Source organism: Mastigoproctus giganteus, chromosome 5, assembly GCF_048544385.1.
Source record: "Mastigoproctus giganteus isolate SK-2022 chromosome 5, ASM4854438v1, whole genome shotgun sequence".
Lineage (NCBI taxonomy): Eukaryota > Metazoa > Arthropoda > Arachnida > Uropygi > Thelyphonidae > Mastigoproctus > Mastigoproctus giganteus.
In genome coordinates, this window is record NC_143579.1 from 182,554,791 (window position 1) to 182,567,772 (window position 12,982).

The window sequence follows — 12,982 nt, forward strand, 5'->3', positions numbered from 1 at the left end:
AAGAGAGTTCCTCAAAAAACAACAATCATATTAATTGTAACGAACGCAACCAACCATCTCCATGCACTTATTTGCAGTATCGGTCACGGGTAGGGAAAAAAACCGTGTAAATGAAACAAGTTTATATTAATAATTAGATAGTAATGAAGAAATAACATTATAAATAATACTGTGAATAATACTAAGAAGTAATCACGCTAGAGACCGATAAATAAATGTAGAGGATGAAGTTACTAACCAGATGGAAGGAACGACGGTTCAGGACACTCAACAGCGTATAGCAGACCAGGGACGAAACTGTTTGCACCTGCAATCCTTGAAGTAATCATGTAGAATATGAGTCACCAACTACAAATAAAAAGGATTGCGGACACAACCGAACCAATACTAGAAAAGGAACTGCAAATACAAGAATTATAACCCAGTGCAGCCGAAATGAAAAAAAAAAAAAAAAAATCACACCATTCCCTCCAAATGCCTGTTTAGTTCCTCCTCAAATTTATTTAACCTATCAACTTCCGTAACGACAGATGGAAATTTGTTCCAGTAATTAACCACCCGCTGTCTAAAGGCAAATTTCCCCACATCTATTCTGCTTCTGTCTTTTCTTAATTTGAATTTATGCCCCCTTAGGTTCGTAATCTCAACAATGGAAGGATCCCATTAGAATTCAGCGTGCTCAACATATTCAAGGGTTGAGCACGCTGAATACACCCCAATCAGATCACCGCGCAGGTGCCTAGTCTCCTGCCATTGCAATTTGCAGAACTTAAGCCTCTCTTTGTAAGAGGATCCCTTCATTCCTCTCATCAATCTTGTTGCCCTTCTCTATACACGCTGAATCAAATCTACATCCTTCCTAAAATGAGGCCTCCAGACCTGTATGCAGTACTCAAGGCGTGGCCTGACCATTGCCTTATACAGAGGGACAATCACCTCCTTTTCCCTTCTAGCAAAAATCCAATATATCATTGACAAAACCCCATGCCCTGCCCTGGCAGCCAGTCTGCATTGCTCAGAAAACTTCATATCTGACTGCACAATTACACCCATGTCTTTTTTTATTTTCTACCACCTTAAGTGTTTTACCACACAGTTTGTACGTTTCTCTGCGGTTACTTCTACGCATATGCAGTACTTTGCATTTGTCAAGGTTAAAATTCAGTTGCCACTTCTTAGCCCATCTGCCCAAATTTTCTAGATCTTGTTGAGTAGCACACTGCCATTACTATCATTAACAACCCTACCAACCTTTGTACCATTTGCAAACTTCGATACTAACCATGATATACCTTCATCAATATCATTGATAAATATACAAAACAACAGTCGACCCAACACCGAACCCTGTGGGACTCCACTAATAACATTAGTTCACGAACAGCAGCACCCATTAATTACCACCCTCTGTCTTCTCCCACTCAAACATCCTTTTATCCGTTGCAGCAACTTACCCTTAATACCATTCTGCTCCAATTTGTACAATAGTCTTCCATGCGCAACAGTGTCAAAAGCTTTCCTGAAATCCAAATATATGATATCAAAATTATTTTTTGCATCCAGTTCCTTTGTAACCACATCATAATATCCTATCAAATTTGTCAGCCATGACTTTCTTTTAACAAACCATGCTGTGTCGGAATTATTGCTTCATTTTTTCTAGATGATCCTGCAATGCATCTTTATCCAGTGATTCCATTATTTTACCCGGGACAGAAGTTAAACTAACTGGTCTGTAATTACTCGTGTCGCCCTCGACCCCCCCCCCCATTTGTGAATTGGGGATACATTTGCACATCTCCCGTCCATGGGGACCTCCCGTTGGGTCCAAGGATGCTCTCATAATTATGGCTAAGGGTTAGCTTAGTTGCTTTGCTGCCTCCTTTAATATAACTTGATAGATCCCATCCACCACAGGTGTCTCTCTTATGTTTATCTTGAACAATTTCTCCTCCACTTTGCTCTCAGTTATTACAAAATCATTAAGCAACCTGCTGGCATTTTCAATCCTTTATAACTCCTCTATGTGAATGTAGATGAATGAAACAAACTCATTCAGTTTGTTTTCTATCTGAGTCATCATCAACAGTCGAACCATCGATATCATGTGGGCCAATCAGATTCATCCCCTTCCTTTTAGAGTGTATATAAATAAAGAAATCCTTGCTGTTTTTCTTAGCATCTTTTGCCAAAGATTTGTCGTAATCTGCCTTCGCCTGCCAAACCTCCTGTGTGTCCTGATTACAGATTAGCTTATAACTGCCATAGGCTTCTGAGTGGCTTGATAATTTATATGCAATCATGCATTTTTCTTCTCTGTCACGAGTCTCATTAGTTCATTTGATAATCATTTAGGCCTAAACCTTGAACAACATTTCTTAATAGGTATGAAACATTTAGTAGCATCCACGATTAATTCTTTGAATGCTTCTCACTAAGAATTTACTGTTGGTAACATTGTCAGGTGGTCCCATTGTAGAGAATTTAAAAACTGTCCGAGACCACTGTACTCACCTTTACCGAAGCAAAAACCCTTTCTTTTACCCCTGATGGTAATTATATCTTTAAGTAACTCCCACATCAGTACACTGTGATCACTGCCACCCAGTGGTTCCTTTATCTGCAAATTTTTAATACACGAATGATCACTGCTGATAACCAGTTCAAGAGTATTACCCTCTGTGGTTGCCTCTTGAACATGTTGCTGCAGAAAACAATCATCCAATAAATCCAAAAAGTCTTACTAGTGTGTGAGTAACCATCCCACAAGTTCCAGTCAATATATTGGAAGTTAAAATCCTCCATTATAAGACATTCTTATTTGCTAGCCCACTGTATTTCTCTGTACAATTGTTCATTGTACTCATTCGAGTCATTAGGCCAATAACACACTCCTACTCTTATTTTTGCTTTCGCAGTGCTCATGTCACACCAAACTGACTGAGTAGTGCACTGTTCATCTATATCAACTATATCTGGTGTGGGAAGGACTCTCATTCTGCCACTGTACTACATGGCTGACAGCCGAAGCGGAAAGATATGAGCTGAGATATTCATTATAGAAGAGAATGTAAGAAGGTTCTAGCAGAATTTGAGTGAATGAACCGCACAGAGACCCAGGCCTTACTGAAGTAGAGATCCAAAAGAATCCTGTGGAAAATCAGACCACTGTAATATATGAAGAAAATGACACACATAAAAGAGATGATAGATTGGAAGATTTAGGATGAAAAAGTACAACAATCCGTCAGTAAACGAAAAAAAAAAAAAAAACGAAATAATTCCTCGAACTGACGAATCCCAGAAACAGATAACATCCATAACTACCGGTACAAGAAGTTCCGTTGCAAACACAGCATATAAAAGCATTTGTCGAGATGAGAAGCCACTCTGAGCAATCCCAGAATCTCTGATTTCAGGAATCATCTATCTCAAGTTTTTCACCCTGTGGCTGAGTTAATATGCCTCAGGTGCATAGAGCAATCTTTTCCTTCCTTCTCAAACTCGGATTTTTGGTCCAGTAAAGCAGGCAAATCGACCAGAGAATCTACGGAGTGTATGTACGCAATGCAATGTGCCAACGAAGTTTTTCTCGGGTGGCTGTAATATGAGAGATTGCCTTTCGTTGAAGGACAGCAAACCCAGACTTTAGTTCGTATTGTAGTGGCCAAAAGGTTACCGACTCATTATTAAAGTTAGTGGCGATCAAGTCAAAAGAAAACCAACCAGTACTATACTGTATATAGTTTTCTCAACCTATTCAGTCGATTTATTTCGAAATGAGTGTGAATGTTTTTTTGTGTGAATGTTTTTTTTGAATGAGTGTGAATATTTAACTGATTTGCCATCCAGTCATGCGAACTTTATAATTAACTGTTTTTTTTAGCATTAGCATTAGCATTAGCATTAGTAGAGGCATTTGATGCAAGAAAGCAAGCTTATGCAGCATCAGCCAAAAAAAAAAAAAACCCCCACTTCCACTTCACCCCTCTGTTCGTTCAAAATACCTGTCCAGCTGAGCCTTAAACTTATTTAGGCTATCAACCTCCCCTACAAGGGATGGAAGTCTTTTCCACCAACCAACCACCCGCTGGCTAAAGGCAAATTTCCGCACGTCTATCCTACATCTGTCTTTCTTCAGTTTGAATTTATGCCCTCTCAGGTGATTATTCTGAGCTAGAGGAAGAATCCCATCAGCATTGAGCATGCTCAAACCATTCAAGGCTTTATACACCTCTATCAGATCACCTCGCTGGTGCCTAGTCTCCAGACACTGTAATTTGCAAAACTTAAGCCTTTCTTCGTAAGAGCACCCCTTTGTTCCATTTACTAATCTTGTTGCCCTTCTCTGTACTCGTTCCAGCAGCTCTACATCCTTCTTGAAATGAGGCATCCAGACCTGTATACAGTACTCTAGGTGTGGCCTGACCATTGCCTTATACAAGGGAACAATCACCTCCTTATCCCTGCTGGAAAAATTCCTGTATATCATTGACAATACTCCATGAGCTACTCTTGCAGCCCGTCTGCACAGCTCACAGAGCTTCATATCTGTCTGCACAACCACCTCCAAGTCCCTTTCATTCTCTACCACTGTCAGTGTAGTACCGCAGAGTTGATACGTTGCTCTGGGGTTGCTGTTTCCCATGTGTAGTACTTTACATTTGTCAATGTTAAACTTCATTTGCCACCTCTCAGCCCATCTGCTCAACCTTTCCAGATCCTGTTGTAGCAGCATAGTGTCAGTAGTGTCCTTGACAACCCTGCCAACCTTTGTATCGTTTCATTAAAAAATAAATAATATAAATTTGCTTGTATTATTATTACTTATTATTTGTTTCCTCAAAATATTGCTGTCCTGCATTACGTTGGTGGTGCTGTGGTACTATTTTTATATTGTACGTGTGTGCCCCTCGTGTTGCCGCTGGTTTTAAAGTAGACATGTAGGACTAAATGTTTGAGTTCTTTAGTTCTATCTTTATGCATATGTTTATAGAAGAATATAACGAAAAAGCTGAAGAAGATGGAAAAACGTGATAGGTATGTTGTGAGAATAGGTTTTTCGTAACACAGCTCTATGAAGAAAATTTTTTGAAACGATTGGGAATTGGCTTGGTACCAGGGATTAAGCATTATGAATGATTGGCCAAATTTCATTACAACTAAAACAAAATCATGATGAAGTTGATAACCGCTATGCATAATGTATCTCTCGATGTCTTTTGAATAAAAAGGAATGTTTGTTTTTGAAGCGTGTTAATTGTTACAAGCATTGTGCATAGGTGGGGTCAACGGGTTATTATGCTTAAAGAGTTCACTACATTAGGACCTCTAGTTATTGTTTGTTTGTTATTTGGTTTTTAGGAGCATTAGCAACTAAGGCCATATTGCTCCGGGATATGTGGTGTTTATTCCCTGACCTTTTCTCATCCTTCGTATTTGGTGGTGACGTGCTCGAACCCTGGTCTAATCAAGAAGCGTGTGTTACGAACTGCTGCTCCTTCCCACCTGGCTACGGAGGCGCCTACCTCTAGTTATGATGTCCAGTTAACGAACATCTTTGCATATAGATGGCCATTCACAGGTGACCTAGTTTTTACAAACGTAACATTATAAATTAATACATATAACTTGACAGAAGGTAGTCATATAACGTAACTCGTAGATAATATTCGATACTGAAATATATATATATATAGCGTTATAACTGCATTGGGATATAAGTTTAAGGTTATATTTTGTATTGGAATTTTATTTGAAATTGAATAGAAATCATGATTCAGACCAGAGCAGCAAGGGAAAAGGCTCAAACTAATGGGAGTGTTGTGGTTCTGGAGAGAACTGGGGGGGGGGTTGCACTCTGAATCACAGCCTTTTGAAATGCACTGCTTGTTTGATGTTTGTGGACAATCAGGAATGGGACGTGATATTGCTAAGGGGCAATATCATGTCCCCCTATGTTTGCCAGGGGAAAAGGTTGATGATGTTTTAGAGCAGATGACATTGTAGAGGTTGATGACGTTGTAGCCCTTAAAAGCTCTACAATGTTGATGATGTTGTAGAGCCTTTAAGCCGTGAGTTAGGATTGAATTTAAGTGTCTGCAATTTAGCCCAGACATGATAGGAGGGAGTATATGGTGAAAGCCTTGTCAATCAATTCGGCTCTGGAGGGATTGTGCAAGGCTCAACGGGTAGAATTTTTCTCAGTCAGTTCTGTGCTTGTTAACAGGAAAGACTGCTTCTACAGGGATGGGATACGCTTAATTAGAAAGGGTGCAAGAATATTTGGTGTTGCTATCGAGGCAAAGTTTGGTGGGTCGGAAAACTGCTAGCTTGAGGGGATATGCTTACTAATAGATTAACAGTAACTGCTGGCAGAGATGAAAGTGATTCTTGCAATGCTTCTATTGAAATGAGAAGCAGCCTGGAAAACAAGGTGCAGGTGATTCCAGGGACTGCTGGGAGTCATTGCGGAACAAGGAAATACATGGGCTGTGTTAAGGTGGCTAAGAATAGGAACAGGTGTATGTATACTTGTGTGTACACCAATGATAGGAGTTTGTTAAATAAATTTGATGAATTTGAGTTGTTGGTCAAAACTTCAATGGCAGGTATTGTTGGGATAACAGAGACGTGGTGTTACACAGATATAAGGAATACAGAACTGGAATTTGCGGAGAACAATGTGAATAGGAAGGATAGGAAGGGAGGAGGGGTTATTCTGTTGGTTAAGAAACACGTAAAATCCAAGGAAGTACAACCACTTGATATGGCTGGACAGTGCAGTGTCGAGTCAGTTTAGTGTGACATAAGCACTGGGAAAGCAAAATTGAGAGTAGGAGAGTGTTATGCACCTAATGACTCTGATGAGTATAATAAACCACTTTACAGAGAAATAGTGGACCAGTAAATCAGTGTCTTTTAATGGGGGATTTTAATCTCCCAGATATTGACTGGAATTTGTGGGTTTGGACACTCATACACTAGCAAGGCTTTTGTGGATTTATTGGATGATTGTTTTCTACAGCAGCATGTTCAGGAGGCAACTACAGGGAGTAGTACTCTTGATCTGATTATTAGTAGCCGATTCTTCATTCATTAAAAATCTGCAGATAAAGAACCACTAGGTGGCAGTGATTACAGTGCGCTGAAGTGGGATTTACTCATAGGTGACTACCATCAGGGCTAAAGGGAATGGTTTTTCCTTTCATAAAGATGACTACGGTGGTCTGAGACAGTATTTAAATTCTATATGGTGGGACCAACTGATGATGTTATCAACAGCAAATTCAAAATGGGAAGCATTCAAAGAATTAATCTTGAAAGCTACTAGGCTTTTCATACCAACTAAGAAATATTGTTCAAGGTTTAGGCCTAAATGGATGTTAGATGAACTAATTAGACATGTGGCAGAGAAGAAAAATGCATGGGATACATATAAATTAACAGGTGACACAGAAGCCTGTCATAGATATAAGCTAGTCTGTAAGCAAGTCACAAAAGAGGATAGGCAGGCAAAGGCAGATTACAAGAAATCTTTGGCAAAGGATGCAAAGAAAAACAGCAAAGAGTTTTTTACTTAAAATAAACTGTAGAAGGAAGGAGATGAATCAGATTGGTCCACTTGATATCGATGGTTTCAACTGTTTATGATCCTGCTCAAATAGCTAACAAACTAAATGAATATTTTGCATCGACATTCACACATGAGGAGTTATGCAGGGAGGGGAATGACAGAGGTGTATTAAACCCTGGCAATAAGCTAGATAACCTTGTAATAACTGAGAGTAAAGTGGAGGAGAAATTGTTGAAGATAAACATAAGAAAGCTACCTGGGTGGATGGAATTTATCCAGTTATATTAAAGGAGGTAGCAAAGGAAGTTAGCAAACCATTAGCCATATTTATGAGAGCTTCCTTGTACTCAGGAAAGGTACCCATGGTTCAAATGTGACCCCAATCCACAAAGGAGGATCAAAGAAAGACATGTAATTACAGACCTGTTAGTTTAACTTTTGTTCTAGGGATATTAATGGAGGTACTGGTTAAAGAGCATTGCAGGATCATCTAGAGAAGACTTCAGTTTTAGCCTAGAAACAGCATGGGTTTGTTAAGGGAAGTCTTGTCTGACCAATTTGATTGGATACTATGATGTAGTCACAAAGGAACTGGATGTAAGAATAATTTTGATATGATGTATTTTGATCTTAGAAAGGCTTTTGATACCGTTGCTTATGGTAGACTGCTGCACAGATTGGAACGGTGTAGCATTGGAGGCAAATTGCTACTATGGATAAAGGGATGGTTGAGTGGGATAAGACAGAGTGGTAATCAATGGACACTGCTCTTCGTGGACTAAGGTTATTAGTGGAGTCCTCTAGGGTTCAGTGTTGGTCCATTTTTGTTTTCTGTATTCATTAATGATATTGATGATGCTTTATCAGGCTTAACGTCCAAGTTTGCAGATGATTCGAAGGTTGGCAGTGTTGTTAATGACAGTATGGTGCTGCAACAGGATCTAGAAAAGTTGAACAGATGTGCTGAGAGGTGGAAACTAAAGTTTAACATTGAAAAATGTAAAGTACTACATATGGGAAGCAGTAACTCCAGAGTAACATATCAACTGTGTTGTCCTACACTGACAGTGGTAGAGATTGAAAAGGATCTGGGGGTAATTGTGCAGGCAGATGTGAAGTTTTCTGAGCAATTCAGATGGTGTGCAAGAGTAGCTCATGGTGCCTTGTTAATGATATACAGGAATTTTTCTAACAGGGATAAGGAGGTGATTATCTCTTTGTATTAGGCAATGTCAGGCCACACCTTGAGTGCTGACAGGTCTGGAGGCCTCATTTTAAAAAAGGATGTAGAGCTGTTGGGTTGAGTACAGAGAAGGGCTACAAGATTAGTGAATGGAACAAAGGGTTGTTCTTATAAAGGAAGGTTTAAGATTTGCAGATTACAGTGTCTGGAGACTAGCACCTGCAAGGTGATCTGATTGAGGTGTATAAAGCCTTGAATGGTTTGAGCATGCTGAATGCTGATGGGATTCTTCCTCTTGCTCAGAATAATCGCCCGAGAGGGCATAAATTCAAATTGAGAAAAGACAGTTGTAGGGTAGATATATGTGGAATGTTTGGAAGTTTGCCTTTGCCAGTGGGTGGTTGATTCCTGGAACAAACTTTGATCTGTCATTGTAGAAGTTGATTGCTGAAATAGATTCAACAGTAGACAAACATTTGGAGTCAGTGGATGGGTGAAATGAGAAGAGTGTGTGTGTGTGTGTGTGTGTGTGTGTTTTTTTTTTTTTTTGGCGGATTTTATATTAGTTGCTTTCTTGCATCATCGACCTTTGCTAATGCATTTACGGGATATCCTTGCTAATGCTCTTCGAATTGCATATATATCCAATAACGCTCAAATTTACAGTATAAATGTAAGTGAGCCAACGTTTTTGGTGTGCGTTTTTCTGTAAATATTTTATGAAATCACTTAATCAGAACATCACAACGAGCCACCCTGGTATTATTCTACTTTCATAGAAATGATATTGCCAAAAGGTTAATCTACCATTCATTTTAAAGATGAGAAACTGTTATCATACCGAGTTTCAGGATTTACTGCTATCTCAGGTAGTAGGCGATCAGTTTTAGGTTCTGCTTATACATATTCATACGAGAACGAGTAGAAAGAAGATCAACAAGATTGGCGAGACGAACACGGGTTTTCTTACCAAGAGAGTCTTAATTCTGTAAGTTGTCGCATCTCGAGACTAGGCACTTGCGAGATTATCTGATTGAGGTGTACACGGCCTTGAATGGTTTGAGCAGGCTTAATGGTGATGGGATACTTCCACTTGCTCAGATTAAGGACCTGAGGGAACATAGATTGAAATTGAGGAAAGAGTTGTAGAATAGGTGTGCGGAAGTTTGCCTTTAGCCAGCAGGTAGTTGATTGCAGGAACAGACTTCTATCTGTTGTTGTGGAAGTTGATAGCTTAAATAAATTTAAGGCTGAACTGGACAAACATTTGGAGTGACCGGATTGGTGAAATGGGAAGCTTTTTTTTTTTTTTTTTGGCTGATGCTCTATAAGCTTGCTTTCTTGCATCATATTCCTCAACTAATGCCAATATGACGCTGAAGTGTCATATGTTTGATCATGTGATGTGACAATGTTTATTGCTCAAGCTGAAAGACATTAAGTATTACTTCAGAGTATATATTTAGTAGTATAGTAGAATGCCATGGGTGCCGGCAGCATATTGCAAGCCCTGGATTTCGAAGTAATATGCAATTTTTAATATTTTCATTAATTATCAAATAATTATAGAAATTTCTGTAATTATTTGATATTTAAATTAAGCATTGCTATTAAATTTGAGTATTTTCATTAATTTATTGAAACATCGAATATTGCCTGTATTCAAAAATTTGGTGAACACAAAATTTTGTGAGGCGTGATAGTGTGAGCAGAGGAGTACATTTCTGGAGGTCACTACCATAAAACAATTAAAAGCAATTTGCAGTTCCCTGTTTATTGGACTTTTCCGTTAGTGCAATCTACTGTGTATTGCATTTGCAATAATGCCGATAGCTGGAATTCTGTGGCTTTTTACTTTATTATGGTGAAATGTGTTTCCCCTTTCATGAAATCTTCAGTTATATAAAAAAAACATAAATAAAATTTCAGAATCTTCTCTTCATTCCTATTTTTAAGCTTCGTAAACTTGTTACTCCATATCTCACTTATTCATTTGTGCGTACCGTATTCATTGTTATTGATTGCTTGTCTTTTTTAGTTTTAAATTTTTCAATCCAAAAAAAAAAAATGTTAGTGAATAGAAATATTAATTAGTATGTATATATTATAGAGCTATATTTACTGTAATATTTATGTATTTATTAGAAATTTAATTTGTTTAAACCTATGTTAGCAATTTTATTGGATTTCCAATATGGTAAGTAGTGTTTTACTTACCATACTGAACATTTTTTTGAGTGCTCTGTTCCATCCCTATTTTTTCCATAAGCCCTGTTGTTTTTAATGTGCTAAATGCTATAACATGGAACACATGTACCACATTATAGTGTGACCACCAAATACGGAGGATGCGGAAAGGTCAGGGAATGACCACTGCATATCCCCAGAGAAATATGGCCTTAGTTGCTAATGCTCCTAAAAACCAGATAACAACCACCACATTATAGCAGAAACTGACTGTATATTCTAATTGAAAATACGTACGCACATGCTGTGTTGAATTTTCCTGAACTTAATTTAATAAACTTGAAAATGGAAGAGTCCGGGGACTAATAGTTTCATGTTTATGTTTATTTTTTTTGTCTCCAGTAGAATTAATAAAAATTTGTTGAAAGAGGTATAAAAAACAAAAACAAAAGTTTTTGAATTTTCAAATTTTTGTTAAAAATTACATTTAGTAAGTTTTGTAGTATGTTAATAAAAGATAAAGCATTGGTATACTCCAAGTGGAATATAACAAAAAAAAAAAGAAAACATTTCGGGTCTGTCGCATTATTGTTATAAGGGGCACCACCACTGAGGGGTTAATGAGTGACTATCTGAGATCACGTTTATTACATATCATAGTATAAAAAATTATGGAAATCCTAAAGTCTCGAAAGTTTATTAGACATGTTGGACAGACAACTTGTATTGTTGAGACCCTCTAATTTTCGTGAAGTTGGACAAAAGATAACATATTGTGATTTTCTCTTGTAGAGGATCTGTGTTCTCATTTTGGATTTAGAATAAATGGTGTGAATTTAACCAAATAGGATAGTGTAGGCAATTAAGAAGTATTATTGGAATATTAAATTTTAGAAATATATTTTAAGTCAGAATATTAAATTTTAGAAAGAAATTCACTTACCTGAGATTTATTCAGGAATGGCTGCATCCAGTTAAGATGTAATTAGAATAGTATTGAAATGAAATAAACACAGTAAGAGGACACGAAGGAATAAAAGCAAGCTTTGATCTTAAATCCATGCGTAGGGAAATAATTAGGAGTATAAAAGGAGATGAATTCCTGAAGGTGGGGCCGCTTTTTGTTTATACCATCTTCCAAGGGGAGTGAACATGTGTCGAAGGCTGTATTTATAGGCTGGGCATGTTCCATTGCCGTATTTCAAAAGCGTAGTGGGCTCGATGAAGTAGGACAGAAGGAAAATTCCCACCCTCTTGTATTACACTAATAGTTTGGGAATTTGAAAAATTTAGAGATTTAGAACAGTTTAAGGTGTGTGTTTTTTTTTAGAGAGAGAGATAGTTGCCACTCAGAAATTTGGGTGCTTGACTACCCATTAGTAGAGGTCCTGGATGGGGGGGGGAGGTTGTGTTTTATTATTCAATTTGAACTTATAGGATATTTGTTTTAGGTCCCATTCTTCAGAAATTATTATTGGTCTATGTATGTTTGTTGATCTTATTGCCAGAGTCTCACTAGTTCTAACTTAACTTTTGCATCTTGTTTGTCTATTATTATGGTGTTTTCAAAAGATGGGTGATGTCCTGTGGTGAACTACCAGTTCAGAACAAATTTTTTCTGTCCGGCCTATTTTTTCTTTATTATTTGAGGCTGCTTTTAAACTGCTTTTGTGCCTCTTTTGTGGTGATTCCCTTCTACTTCTCTCTCTCTCTCTCTCTCTCTCTCTCTCTCTCTCTCTCTCTCTCCCCCCCCCTCCCTCTCTCTCAGGGTAACTCAGAAATTTATTTTAGCTGGTGAAGCATAAGCCTCAGGCTTCCTTGCACTATATGGCTAATAATAATAATATATATGCAATCTCAAGTCTGGTGTGCAAGGAATTGCATAAATTAAAGTTGATTTTTAACGTACGCCCAAGAAACTATGGGTGTACCTTAAAAATTCAACTAACAATAAAAAAAACAATTTTAAACAATGAACAAACGTAGTTTATGCAATTCCTTGTACACCAGACTGTGATTGCATATATAGGCAGCAC

At 37.9% G+C, this 12,982-nt stretch overlaps 1 protein-coding gene across 1 annotated transcript in view; it reads left to right on the forward strand.

Moving 5' to 3' along the window:
- The first annotated feature begins 4,955 nt into the window (after positions 1 to 4,955).
- Positions 4,956 to 12,982, forward strand: part of Nup107 (nuclear pore complex protein Nup107) — a 446,410-nt gene continuing 438,383 nt past the window's right edge. The window contains exon 1 of the mRNA XM_090373566.1: positions 4,956 to 5,040. Coding sequence (XP_090229692.1) covers positions 5,024 to 5,040 — 17 coding nt within the window. The 5' untranslated portion in view covers positions 4,956 to 5,023. The remainder of the gene's footprint in view (positions 5,041 to 12,982) is intronic.